Source organism: Cervus elaphus, chromosome 12 (genome assembly GCF_910594005.1).
Source record: "Cervus elaphus chromosome 12, mCerEla1.1, whole genome shotgun sequence".
Taxonomy (NCBI): Eukaryota; Metazoa; Chordata; class Mammalia; order Artiodactyla; family Cervidae; genus Cervus; species Cervus elaphus.
In genome coordinates, this window is record NC_057826.1 from 52,634,553 (window position 1) to 52,649,643 (window position 15,091).

General features: G+C 34.2%; 1 protein-coding gene across 2 annotated transcripts in view; it reads right to left on the minus strand.

Annotated features, from left to right (window-relative positions):
* Positions 1-315: 315 nt before the first annotated feature.
* VPS13C (vacuolar protein sorting 13 homolog C) overlaps positions 316-15,091 on the minus strand; it is a 169,771-nt gene continuing 154,995 nt past the window's right edge. Inside the window, exons 78-83 of one of the 2 annotated variants that reach the window (XM_043919267.1) lie at positions 13,659-13,782; positions 12,830-12,944; positions 7,509-7,597; positions 3,912-4,035; positions 2,459-2,542; positions 316-2,167 (exon numbers count right to left, since the gene is read on the minus strand). In XM_043919267.1, coding sequence (XP_043775202.1) covers positions 2,066-2,167; positions 2,459-2,542; positions 3,912-4,035; positions 7,509-7,597; positions 12,830-12,944; positions 13,659-13,782 — 638 coding nt within the window. In that variant the 3' untranslated portion in view covers positions 316-2,065. Of the gene's footprint in view, positions 2,168-2,458; positions 2,543-3,911; positions 4,036-7,508; positions 7,598-11,504; positions 12,108-12,829; positions 12,945-13,658; positions 13,783-15,091 lie in introns of those variants that run through there. The other variant, XM_043919268.1, reaches the window with a different exon arrangement.

The window sequence follows — 15,091 nt, forward strand, 5'->3', positions numbered from 1 at the left end:
GGTCACATCAGTTCTCCGTATTCTCTCAGCACTGAAGATCTATACCCCCAGGAAAAACCTTCTCCTGCTTAGCATCTTTGAAAGCTCTTGAGAACTATATTCAATATCCTGTGACAAACCATAATGGAAAAGAAGATGAAAAAGAAGCTGAGTCACTTTACCATACAGCAGAAATTAACGTGACATTATAATTCAACTATAATTCAATAAAAATTTTTAAAAAGCTTTCCATAACTATTACTCTAACGTGTCACAAAAAGTAAAAGCAAATATTATTGAATGTGAACACAAATCCACAAGGTTTTCACACCTGCAAACAATGCACCAAATGTTTAATTTCTCTCAATAGTTCATATCCAAGCAGTTGACTCCCAAAGCATTTAAAAAAACACAAAAGACATTATTACACTTTACTAATGAATTACTTCTCACCCAGGGGATTAAATCAAATAAAAATGGTACAAATATTTGGAAGTTTACTTCTAAGCCAACTAAGATGGTGAATTTCTGGGTTTCCGTAAATTATTTTTCTTAGTTCAATGTTTTGTACATGCCATCAATACAATATAATTATTTTAATATTCAGGATATTGTCAATAGCTGTGATTTATGAAAAATATAACTAGATATCTCAAATTCCTGATTAAGTCAGTTTTAAAGTCACAAAATATAAGTACACTTGAATAAACTGCAATTAATCACTGATACAGAAATTCTGCTTAAAGTTAAAAGTTTCTTGACAGAAAAAAACAGTGATGTTGAAAAGGCAAAGACCACAATACTGAATCAAATATTTAGGGCATTAGTTATTATACCCTTTGTTTTGGAACCTACAGTAAGTTTATAACTAGGAAAATTTTTTAAAGTTTTAAGGCCAGTCTTAAAAAATGAATAAGGATAGTAGAAATATTACCACACATATCAACAAAACAGAGCAAACCAAGTTTGTGCACAAATTCACTTCATTTCAGTGACTTTAAGTAAACATCATGTTCAAAAACATGAGTAAATGTTAGGATTCATCCACAGAAATGAAGAACTTTTGAACATTTTTAAAAAAGCTTTAATAGGCAGTGCATCTCTAACCAGCATAAACAAGATGCAGAAAGAACAAAAATGAACTGACTGCTCGCTCAAAGGACACATCAACCAATGATTTTCCCACAGTGTTGCTAGATGCCTTATTTTATTCATATATAAAGCAACTAGAGATTTTTCATTCTTCCTACAAAGTATTTAAAATACATTTCTAGGTATGCATTAAAATTAAGTGTTAAGTTATGATGCCCTTAAAAATCTTTCAACTTATAAAAAAACAAGTTCTAGGTATATAAAAAATTAAATTTTTCATGCCTGACTTGAAAAACTTAAAGTGCAATATTTTCATGCATCAGCACATTACAATTGTGCCACATAAGTTCATGTAAATAATACCCAAAACTTCCAGAGAACAGAGTACAGATATTTGAAGGTTTGATTTTCGTTTGTCTTTATATTATAGTGCAAGAAGAAAAATAAGCACCACAGCAAGACATGTTTTTATTAGGAGAAAATAATGTTTTCTGGAAAAAAAAAGAAATACGTCATTTCTCCCTTCAATGGTTTTTCTTAAGTCAACCACTCAGTTTACCAAAAATGTTAACATCAGTTCAATTACTGAACAAAATATACAACATTTTGTCCAAAGACACAATTGTCTAAAACGCTCTCAGAGAACACTAGTCATTCTAGCCTTCTTTCTTATTTTTTAGTAGGGATTTTAATTAAAAACAAGTTTATTACCCTTGTTCCACAATTTTAACATTCATGGAAAGTTCACTCTGAATTTAAAGTGGTATTTCTTTAACGGGACCATCAGGCGGCAGTGTAGACATGGACTGCTATCAAACACACAGCCTAACTGGAGCCAAAAACTAGGGGGGAAATGGAAAACGAATTACTCTAGAAAAAAATTCCAAAATTAAAGGATTCCTTGAAAAATTCTCTTTAGCAAGATAATGAAGAGTGGTTGACAGACAAGACGGTGACTGGTTTTTCTCCCAGCAGCAGCCCCTAGGATCTGTGATTAAGACAGTACTTGGGGCCTGAGAATTCTCAGTGATGATTGCTTCATCAATTTTTGCTGGTGTCTCATTGACTGTCCTTCCTCAATGGCACGACATGCTCTCTGGAAAACAAAATATTTATCACAAATGGTAAAGACAAGTACCAGCTCACATGGTGGAGAGCTCAAGGGTACGAGCTGCCCACACAGGTCCAAAGGGAAGAATACACAGTCAGTACGTGTCATGCTAAGACCAGTCTGCCCACAACATGTTATTCCAAGCTTATACATCTATCCAAAGCTTTAACTTGAAGATCTTTTGGGGAAAGTAATGACTGTTGCTAACTATAACAGATTTTTTTTTTTTTGGTCTTTCAGCTAAAAAAAGGAGGGGGCATTCTTTAAATCATTTACCTCTGCTGTGGTGGTATCCTGCAGGTAAATTTTCTGAATGTAGCCTTGATTGGCACTATCTTTCTTTTGGAACAGACCTTGTTTCTGTTTCAAAACAAATAATGACAGAAAAGAAATTATTATGTGGAAGGGAAAAAACCTATAACCTTTAATTGAGTGCTTAAATGTCAACTCTATTTTATAATCAGCAGACTAACCAAATACACATATTCAGGTCTGATAAGAAATAAATCGTTTTTGGTACAAGGATAGTGACTCCATATGTGAGTTGTTAGAATTTATGAAATTGGATGAGTGTACATCTATCTGCATAAAATGATGGCTTTCTGCAGGTGATGATAAACAGCGTACAGAAATACCACTTGATAACTCATCACATCTGACAAATCAAAAACCCTCCCTTTATTTCCTTGGCTGATAAGATAAAATTTGTACATAGTGTAAAATACACTGAGTCAATTCTCACCACTGATGTGAAAGGAAAGTGATAACTGAGAGAACTGTAATATACATGCACACTGACAGGAAAGACACAGTCTCTCAGTGCTCTGAAAACTATGCTTCATACACCAAGGCACTCTTTCAGTTTTGAAACTCTACAATGAGGTAAGGCTGAAATACAAAATGGCATGGCTTCATTAGTGGTTTCTCTTACTTGTAAACTTCTATGAAAAGAAAGGAAACACAAATTAAAGGATAATAGTACTTACATCTCTAACTCTTGACTTTTATAACTCAGTAAGCATTTTTCAGATAGTTTCAGTAATAGAGATAACATAATTATTGCTTAGGAAAATATACAGAAATTACCATCTTTGGAATAACAATTTCTACTTTTTTTTAAAAGGGTGAAAATAGAATTATATCACATATAAGAAAAACTATACATTACAAAGTAAAATGAGTTTGAGAATTAAGCAAAAGATAGGGTATCATTTTTGCTAATTACTTGCTATACAATTAAAAAGTTTTTCCACAGAAAATGGAGAGGAAAAGAAATGAAAGCATTATTACATACTTAAAATGCATTAGTCTTCTATAAATGCCAACATTACTAATTGTGAGTGTTCTAGACCTAATGTTTATAATAATCTCCTTAAATCCTAAAATGGGGAATCTTTCCAGGAGTATTTTATATTATAGCAAAATCATATCCATATGAAGTAAAACAAACAAACAAACACTTCTATTCACTTCCATTCTTCTACCAAAAAGGAACCTAACTCTTTCAGTGAACAGATTTAATATTTCACTCAGTGCAATCAAGGACTGCCAGAAAACGAAGTACAGAGCACAAATTACATTTTCCTTTACTTTTCAGCATATGATAATAATAATAATCCTTCAAATACTTTATGCAGTTAACTGTAAAACAAGAGTCAGAAAGCACTCCTGGTTTCTATTCATTTAACAAATTTGTGACTCTAAAGGTGTGTGATTCATGTTTTCTTACCTCAACTGATATTTTGAGCAGATTTCCATTGACAGTGGGAGACTGTACAAAATCTTCAAATAGATATTGCCAGTCTATGGACATATGGCCTAGGATTTCAACTTCCTTTACACACAAAACTCGCCTATTTTGCAAAAGGAAACAAAAATATACAGGTATTGATAAAGACAGTTAATTATTCTATATTTCACTCTACTAGATGCCATAGATTTTACTTGCTCAGTAAGCAATATAACCTTGCACACTAAAAAAAATGTATGATTCACATTAAAAAAAAAAAAAAGATAACTGTCAAATAAAGAGCAAACATAGCACAACTAACATAGCAGAACTTCAAAAATCCCCCTTCTGCCAATCTTGCAAAATTCAGCAAAGTGTCATTTTTAAAAAACTGAGCAGAAAACCGAAATCATTCTCTTTAAGACACATAAGGAACAGGCTGTACTTTCATCCGGGAAGTAATAAAGGCAGAAGCCCCTGAAAATGTTTTACTTGGAAAATTATTAATTGCTTTTTACTGTCAATCATGTATGCCTTCTAATCAGGAAAGAAATGTCACAAACTTCAAACGTCAGCAAAGATTCACGTTAGGCCTACTAATAAATATCAGGTTTGAACATTTTAATACTGATGTACTATATCACAGAGGGAGCAGCTCATTTTACTCAACAGCAATTAAAAAAAAAAATCACAAAATCCTTAAAGGGCATCCACATTGATTTATTTCCCAGTGTGAGATTCAGATTAGGTACTGATATAACTATACTTGATTCCAAAGCAAAACTAGGAAAGGAGAGCTGTTGAATCTACGAATGCGCATGGTGCTGGACAAAGACCCAGCTTTCTACTTGAGAGGTATTTATAGGCTAAAAGGGGAAGTGAAATTCACTCAGTCGTGTCCGACTCTTTGTGACCCCATGGATTACACAGTCCATGGAATTCTCCAGGCCAGAATACTAGAGTGGGTAGCCCTTCTCTTCTCCAGGGGATCTTCCCAACCCAGGGATCAAACCCAGGTCTCCTGCACTGCAGGCAGATTCTTTACCAGCTGAGCCACAAAGAAAGCCCAAGAATACTAATGGAGTGTGTGGAAAACTCTCTTGGCACACAGAAGGGAGGACTATTGATAAACTAGGTAGGGTAAGAGCTGATTCTTGAAAGGAGGAAGTTTTCTAGGTAGGAAAGGGAAATTATACACCAGACAAAGAGAAGAGTGTCGTAACATATATGGCAGTACAAAAAAGGAAAGATTTATCTGAGGAATGTGGAGGTCTGCAGCTGGAGTACTGGACATATACAGAGGCGAGAAAATTAGCTTGGCGCCAGCCCTTGAAGGTTTTTTTTTTCTTTTTTGGAGGGTGGGGTTGAGCGGGTAGCAGAGGTTGTTAAGAAACTTCTACTTTCATCTACAGATGACAGAAATGATAGGATAAATTTTCTTATTGAAGAGTCATGGCCAGTGGAGGAGAGATGGGGTAGACAATGAAGGTGGCAAGTGACTGTAACAGTCAACCAGGAAACAGTGAGAGCCTCATTTAAGGTGGTGGCTGTGAGAAGAAGAAAGGGATAGATTCCAGATGTTTAGAAGGAAGGGGTGAGTGAACTCGGGACTGAGGGGGTAAGGACTGACACAGACCCCGGGCACTGTAACTTTCCGCACAGGTGCTCCTGAAATGCTGGGCGTATCCGGGACTGTGTCAAGCACTGTAGGAAGTACAGCGTCCAGGGCCCCAGCCCACCAAGAGCCTGCAGTGCCTTCAGTCACTGCAACAACCTCCAACACTCCTACCCATTCCAAACAGTCTTTAGGAAGTGGACTCCAGCTCCCCTACCCCCAGCCTCCTGCCTAGGAGAGAATCAGAAGGTAGAGATAAGAGTTAAAGATAACTAATGCAAATCGCTGCATCAAACGCAATTCACCATTTTGATTGTCTTAAGACTCTACTCCTGACCATTTCGACAACACTGTTGTCCTCCTGCTGCCCTCAACCTCCTTCACTGTTTCCCTCCTGCAACATGTTTCCCGGAGTTCACATCTTGGTCTTCCGAATAACACATTCTCTCAGTTGGATCTCAACTCCAGATCTTTATACAAACTCTGAGTATCTACTCCCATACCTATTTCTACACATCTCCTTGACCTTTACTTTGGTATCTCAAAGCTATGTCAAACTCATTCAGTTCAAAATGGAAACAAGTCATCATCTTTTCCTCCAAACTACTGTAAATAGTACTCAAGCCAAAAATCCGCAAAGTCATCTGGTATTCCCTTTTCTTTCATATTCAGTCATCCAACCCAGGTCTCTAAAGGCTGCCCCTTCATACCTAAGGGAGAGTAACTCACTGCGCTAGTCAGGAATATTATTTTACTAATTGTCTCCTGAAAATCTCTACAAGTGATCCAATTTGAAATTACTATGATTTTTCTACTTATGATTTGAAATTACTATGATTTTTCAACTTACTTGAAGAAAAATAGATGTATAATGTACATGTTAATATTCCTACTAAATGCCTAAATCAAACAACTACTAAAATATTACATTCAATCCCCAAAAGACGGGTTTCCATTGCTTAGTATGGAATTACATAAAAAGTATAAAAACTACCCTTTAGATTGTTTAGTGAATATTTTGACTTAATTAATGGGCAAATCAGAGGACTAGCTAACTCTCTCTTAGAAACAGTTTGTAGATTTAAGCCTGAATTCTAAAGTTTTCCTTTCTCTCCTTCCCACCTAAATACATTTAAATGGAGCAGTAAGAAATCTAATATATAAATGTTACCTACTCTAAGTGCTTTGCTTTAGTCCTAAAAAATACATAACTTAGAATGTTTTGAAAATTATTTATCTGTAATTAGAATAAGTGATATAGGGTAGATCTCAGGAAAATAAACTTAGTAGTTTAGTCCAAGTTCTTTTATTGGGAAAAATTATCTACCACTCCCAAAATATTTAGAAAGAAAATGGAACACAAAGATATAATAACATACTTTTAAAAAGGTATGCTCAACATCCAAAATAAAACCTAGTGAGAAAACGTAAATTCATCCTCCATAACTGGATGTCCAGTTCACATATGAAAGTATCACTACTGCACTTATAAACTCTAATCGATTCTGTCTCTCAGAAGGTGTGTAACCTGGTTAAGCCTCTAAACCATCCTTAGTCTCAGTTTCAGCATCTCCAAAATGAGAAGGTCAGAACAGATGATCTCAAAGGAACCATCCAGACCTAAATTTCTGTGATTATATGACAATGAACGGGACTTCCCAGGCGGCTCAGGGGTAAAGAATCCACCCACCAACGCAGAAGATGTGGATTCAATCCCTGAATCAAGAAGATCTCCTGGAGAAGGAAATGGTAACCCATTCCAGTATTCTTGCCTAGGAAATCGCATGGACAGAGGAGCCTTGCAGGACACAGTCCATGGGGGTCACAAAGAATCAGACACAACTTAGTGACTAAACAACAACAATGACAATGAACATTTTGCAGCTGAAGCATAGTTATCTAAATCCACTGTCATTTTCATCTCCAAAATTCTTATAATATATACAGTTAGCATTTGAAAAGATGTCACTTGAAGTCAATACCTATTTGTAACCATAAGGCTTGCCTTCTTGTTCCCAGGAATAGCACAGTGGTATCGGTAAGTCTCTCCTTCTAACTTTTTGACATGATTCTGAAAAGAAAAGAAGACTCAAGATTTGTGTTGTAACATGCATCTGAACAGTATTTCCAATACTCTACATTAGTGCCAGTTAGGAAAAAATTATTAAAACCAAAAGCACAATTCTACAGATTGGCACATGAAGCTAGAAAAATGTTCACAGCGTTTTTATAAATAAACTTTCACTGAGCCTCAAAAGTCAAGTAACTATTAAATGCTTACTAAGTGATCTAATAAAATATACTTTGTTGCGTGATAATTCTGAAACTCTTAAATAGTTTTACCAGAAATAATCACAAATTTCATTTATATGAACCAACACTAGTATAAAACTGGACATTAACATTCCAGAGGTCCTTAACCTGGGGTCCTTGGAAGAACTTTGGAAGGCCTATGAAATACCATAAAAAAATTACAAAATTTTGAAAATGTGTTTCTGAACTTGTTTCCAGAGGACAGTTCATATTTTTCATCAGATTTTTAAAGGGGTCTGTTATCCTTCTCAAAGGTTAAGAACGACTGATCTACAATAATAAAAATAATAAAATTTCAAGATAACTAATATTGCTGAATATTTGGTCTTATATATTAAACACGCATGAGGAGTACATGTATGTACTAGAATTATATTCCTGGTAGAAAAGAAAACTTAATGGCAATCTTAATACAAACATGAAGAATTTCTAAGATTTCAAACAGCTGGCACAATTTATTACTGAATACAATTACAAGCATAAAATAATTCAAGTATAAATAGCACATTAAAATACATTTTTTAACTATCTCAAAACTATTGTGACCTCAATCAACAAACATTAAATATCAATAAAGTTACATTTATAATTAATGCTAATGAAATATTTACATTATAGAAATGCATAATTAAAAATTAGAAGAGAAAATATATGAAAATATAAAACATAAACATACCTAACAAATAAGATAATAACAATTTAGAACCAAGAATACAACATCAATATTATCAAAAGGATAATATAATCAATAATAATCACAAGCAGAGAACACACACTTGTTTATTATTTCAATAGTAAAACACACAATTTTTTTTAAAGATCCTTGGTTCCCAGTCATTCTTTGACCAATTACGAAAAGCCATGAACAACAAAGATGAATCCCTAAAGAATGGGGTTCTCAACCTCAAAATGGACGTCTCAACTTCAGAATGAATCTCAGAGAGAAGTGATGTTTAACAGTTACTTGTTTCACATCTTCCTCGTGTGAATTAACTAATATCTTTTAATATTTATACCTTAACTCCTTTAAAATGAATATAAATGAATATAATAACAGTATATTTATTTTCAGCCTTGAAATTTAAATATGTTAAAGTATTTAGATTTGAGATGAAATGTACAATACTATCACTTTCTATCTTCTACCATCTTGTATGCATTTTCATTAGTTATAAGCTTTGCACTTTAAAAAACTAAAGCTTTTGAAGTATATTTTACCACCATAACACACTATAGAAACCTAGTTTTCAGCACTTCTGAAACCCCTACACTCTGAGATTCAGTCTCTGTGGCAGATGAGTTTATAAAATATTCACTCTTCCTTCCCAAAAGTGCAACTGGAAGAATTAATAATATTTAACAAAAGCATTCATTGTTTTCAAGTAAATTAGAAGGAAATAATACAAGATATGAAAAAGCAATGTATATAATGATGTTTATTACATCATTATAGTATCATTAATGTAAACTATATTATACATATATATAGTATCATAGTGTCATTAATGTGAAATAATGGCAACAGCTCTAATGTCAAGAATTGGGAATAGTCAAATACACGAGGTAAAGTTAGCTCAATAGATGATAATGCAAGAATTAAAAATGAAGCATTTCTAAGAACCAGGAAAAATATGATTAAGACAAAAAAGCAAGGTATGCCATTTTAAATATTATATAATCATTAACTATGGGAAGCAAGATGAATAGTAAACAAAAACTGGCTATACATATATATATAAATTTCATATATGTCTCTGTGTAAGTATATATATGTGTGTGTGTGTAGATGGTAATTATCCTGGGAGAAGAGAGGATAAGTAGAAGAGTATAGCCTATGAAAACACAGTACATAATTCAGTAACTTTCAAAGCTCACTCTTAAAGAATGCAGAGCAATAGTCAGGAGAAAAGGGGGTATATCCAAAGATTCCAAAATTATTCCAAATTATTTAGAATGTACCCATATTATAGTAAGCACTAAGGAGGATATAATTTTACCCTCTAATGCTCTTTAATAGTTACATGTTTTGTTATATTTGGTCCCTTAAGGACAGAAGTCTCATTTCATTTGGATATCCAGCACAGTCTAGATAATCAAATACTTTGCTCCTAACTAACTGATCACAGCAAGATAGCAAGGGATGAAACACCCTAAATTTCTTAACTATCCATGCCTACCCTTGCTACCCATGGAAAAAAGTTACCAAGCTCTTTTGTTAATGTACAATCATTCTATTTCTTCCAGTTCTCGCATCTTAATGAAACCTACTGAATCACACACAATGACTATATTTAGCTAAAATAATAAAGTTTCTTGAAGTTTTGCGCTTACTGACATGCGGCTGGAAAAAAGGGAAATCATGAGAAAAAGAATAAGGTACAGAGCTACACAATCAAAAAGTAAACAATGAAGAAAAAAATTTTCCCAGAAGTCTCATTAAAATTGTATTAATAATATTTCCAGGAAAATTGAAAAATATTGCTTTTACCTAAGAAGAAAGAATAATTATTAGTGATTATTTAAGACAGAATCTTGAATTAGTTACTGTGCTTGATTCTCAAAGAAACTGTATATGAGGCACCATTTCTGCCAACCCTCAATTATCTAGGCACGAGAAGTTTGTCAGCTACAATTTTAGGCTAGTCTTTGGATGTCATTCTTCTATTTTAAAGTGCTTGTTTCAAATAGGAAGCTTCCCTGGTGGTTCAGACGGTAAAGAATCCACCTGCAATGCAGAAGACCTGGGTTCAATCCCTGGGTCAGGAAGATCCCCTGGAGAAGGAAATGGCAACCTACTCCAGTATTCTTGCCTGGGAAATCCCATGGACAGAGGAGCCTGGTGGGCTACAGTTCATGGAGCCTCAAATTTTTCTTTAAAGTGCTTGCTTCAAATATGAAGCAGTCAAAATATTTATTATTTTGATAACTATAGTTTTAAAATATATAATGCAACTGAACTGTTGTGTGTTAACAGCTTCATTCTCTTTAAATGTAAAACTCAATAAATCTTAAGTTCATAATTTGTTTTCAATTTTGGGAGGAAACATGAAAGTTGCTAGATAAGATACTACTAAATGTAACATTTTTATCAATTATAGAAAAAAGAGAAATCAAAATATAACATGTTAAAAATTTACTCTGGGGTCACTAATTTCAAAATCATAGTTTATATTTTTTAAATTTCCATTAGGATTATGCATCCTCTTGAAGGATTTAAAAGCAAAAGAGATTGCTTTTTAAATATAAAGACATCTATCAATTCAAAAGCCACATAAGTAATCTGCTTAATTACGTGTTCAACTTCTATTTTTACAACTAATAATTGTGAAATAAGCATAACCAATAAGGACACTTAATTTTTAAAAAGTATAAATACAAAGGGCTAAGACTGTACATAACATAATTAGAAAATGATTGCGATTTATCTAGCAAGAGTATAGAGAAGTTAAAACAGAAAAACAGGCAAGGGAATAAATTCTCAAAATTGATGTACCAACACTTATTTGAGGTTGAGGGACTGATCCAGAGCAACTGTTGTTTAGTCGTTCAGTTGTGTCTGACTCTTTGTGACCCCACAAACTGTGGCCTGCCAAGCTCCTCTGTCCACAGGATTTCCAAGACAAGAATACTGGAGTGGGTTGCCATTTCCTTCTCCAGGGGATCTTCCCAACCCAGGGACTGAACCTGAGCCTCCTGCACTGGCAGGCAAATTCTTTACCACGGAGCCACCAAGGAAGCCGAGAGAAAGTGATACTTCATTTCTTAAAATATATGCCCCAATCAATAGTTTCATAACTTGAGTAAATTTAATTTATGAAACACAGTTATGTAATTCTAACAGCAGGACTCATATACACAAAGAACACACAGATTGGACATAAGAATTATTCTTTTCTTTTGCAACTTTACCAGAAATGCATATGAATACCATAAGAAAAGGTGAACTTCTCAGGATGATAGTAAAAGTTCAATAAAGTATTCCTCCATTAAGTGTAAAACAAAGTTGATTTCCTGCATCTTTTCATCTTTTATATTGACCTCTTATTTCTGTACAATATTACCAGGAATATCACAGTTTTTATCTGTAGCCAAGCCACTACAATAAAAAGTTCAGAGAGAGGTAAGAAATGTAAAGATAATTTCATCAAAATGGACTCTCACTCTAAATAAATCAGGACAGTCAATTAATATCACAGTTTGTTTTGATTTTTAAGGATGAAATCAAGTAGTAGTATACAAAACATTTACTCCTGTATTTCCAGTTCTTGCTGTGTAGGCAGAAAAAGAAAGAAAATAAAGTTAGAAGCATGCAGAAAGGTAAAATGTAATAACATTCTATAAAAACCAAAGGCTAAGAACAATGAAGAGTCATTTTATTTTAAAGTCAAAGTAGAAAAATATTAAAAATTTTGGAGGAAAGCTAGTCATGAGAGAATAGCACTTTACATAAGCATATATTGTTTACTTTACAAAATTAAAACTAAAATGTAAGCCAAAAAAATTCCAAAACAGTTCCAAGGTTTTAAAAAAAGATTATAATTGTACATAATCTTTTTTTTCTCTCCTCCAGCTTCTGTTTACCTGAATAAATCTAGATTTACAATACAGGCCAAATAAATTAATTTGGTTGAGAGAAAAGGAAGCAGCAAAATTCCAATAATTAGCTATAAGCAGAAGACTGAAGTTTAACATAAATGAAAGGTGCTCAATACAAACAGTAATAAAGCCTATCACTACTTTCAACATTATCCTTTCTGCACTTTGATCCTGTGCAGAAAAGAAGAAAATGATGAGTTACTCCTATTTAATACACTATGCTAATAAAATAAAACAAATAAATAATCAAATTCTACCCTGCATACCATTGTTTCCTGTGTAATCTTTAAAGAAGTTCATGAATCAGGAACTTTAGGAACCAGCCATGAAGCTCTGACCATAGAAATCTTTAAAATTCAATTTCACTTATGATTGTAAAGAACAGAATTTATACCTCAAATATGTCATAGCCCTCAGACTCCTGTCGGTCATAAGGGCGAATGATGCCATCTTCATGGATCAGGCGAGGGGAACGGAGCCTGGACACATCCTCTGTTGATTCTGCCACCCTGTGTAAGTACATGTAAGAAAACACACGAGAATCTCTCAAAATAACATAAATGTATTAGTGCATTAATTCAACTATCATACTATGTAACACATGAACCATGAATACTGTGCTGAGTCTTGTCAGACTCTTGTGACCCAGGGACTATAGCCGGCCAGGCTCCTCTGTCCATGGGATTTCCCAGGCAAGAATACTGGAGTTGGGTTGCCATTTCCTTATCCAGGGGATCTTCCAAACCCAGGGATTGAACCTGGGTCTCCTGCGTCGCAGGCAGATTCTTTACCAACTGAGCTACCAGGGAAGCCCCACTATGTAACACTATGTATCAATATTTGATAAACAGTAATTTTAAATAACTTGCCAAAATAATGTGCCAAGTATTAAAACCAGGTCAGTTTGACTTCATGTTCCCCCACCTTTTCTTAATAATAAAGGCAGGGAGTAGGCCATCTACTGTTTGTATCCATTGTGTCTAGCACAGTGCTTGGCATATAGTAAGGACCAATAACCATTTGTCAAATAAAAGAGAAACTGAGCCATAAAAAAAAGTCTCTTCTTACACCTCTCTGGGGGAGCTCTACCTTGTGGGCCAGTAAGAGCTCTCAATCAGACTTTAAGGTCCTTAAGGGCAGGCAGGGTATTTAGCATACTTATGTACTCCTAGCAACAGTCAGCACGTAGGCACGTGGCCTGTACACGGTGTACATTTAATTACCTCTGAATCCCCTGGAAGGTGCTGCTGGCCATATCTATGATTCCACCAGTTGGACGAGCTACAGCACCCACAAGCCCTTTCCCAATCCCTTTGAAGAATCCAGCAGCTCCTTCCTTTTTGGCACCTTCATAAAACCAGACAATGAAAGTATAAAGATTTTAAAATCAGCAACTTTGAATTCAACAAAAGTCTAAGTCAAACACTGAATGGTTTTACCCAGGAAGCTCCTAGAATCTGACATTCTAAAGAGGTTAAATTTAATCCTAACCTGTGATAAAACAGTAGTTTTCAATGTATATTAAAAATGCAAAATTATTAGGCCCCACTCCCAGCCAGTAATCTGCAACTTTACAAACCCCCAAGGTAATCCTGCAGCATACTCAAGTTTTACAACTAGTTATCCAGGAGTTGAGTTAGTAACTATGACTGGAGGATCTAAGAATTGAGCAGAAAATATTATTATTATTGCTGCCAACCATCAGATTTTTCAAGAAGTGTACTTTTTAAAAAATATAAGAACTTTATAAAAATGTAATTCACATTCCATATAATTCACCCATTAAAGAATACAAATAAAATGTTTTTATAGTATATTCAGAGCTGTGCAACTATCATCATAATCAATTTTAGAATATTTGCATTATTTCAAAAAGAAAGCCCATTAGCAATCATTTCCTATTTTTCCCCAAACCCTCTTCCCAATTCTATGCAATTTACCTCCTTCCTCCCTATTCTGCAGATCTAGGCAATCACTAACCTACTTTCCCTCTGTATGGATTTGCCTACTCTAGTCAAAAAGAATCATACAATATGTGGCCTTTTGTAACTGGCTTTTTTTCACTTAGAATCATGCTTTCAAGGTTCATTCATCTTGTACTTGTATCAATACCTGACTTTTTATAAATGGATGTTAACCCATTTGTATGGCCTATACCACATTTTGTTTTTCCATGCATTAGTTGATGGACACTTGGATTGCTATTACATTCTGGTTATTATGAGTAATATTTTTTTTTGAGTAATATTTTTATAAACATTTCTGTACAAGTTTTTGAGCAAACAGAGGCTTTCAATTCCCTTGGGTATATACCTAAGAGCGGAATTGCTGGGTCACATATATAAGCTCTATCTTTATATCCAGTTGTCCCAGTACCGTTTGTTGAAAAGACTATTCTTTTTCTATGGAATTATCTTGGCACCCCTGTCAAAACTCAATCGACCATAACAATAAAGATATATTTCTGAAATCTGAATTCTACTCCATTGATCTATATGTGTATCTGTATGCCAGCAACACCTGTCATAGCTACTTTAACTTTACAGTAAGTTTTAAAATTGCATAGTGTAAGTCCTCCAACTTCATTCTTTTTTTCCCCAGATGTTTTTGGCTATTCAGGATTCCCCTGAATCCCCATACATATTTTAGAATCAGT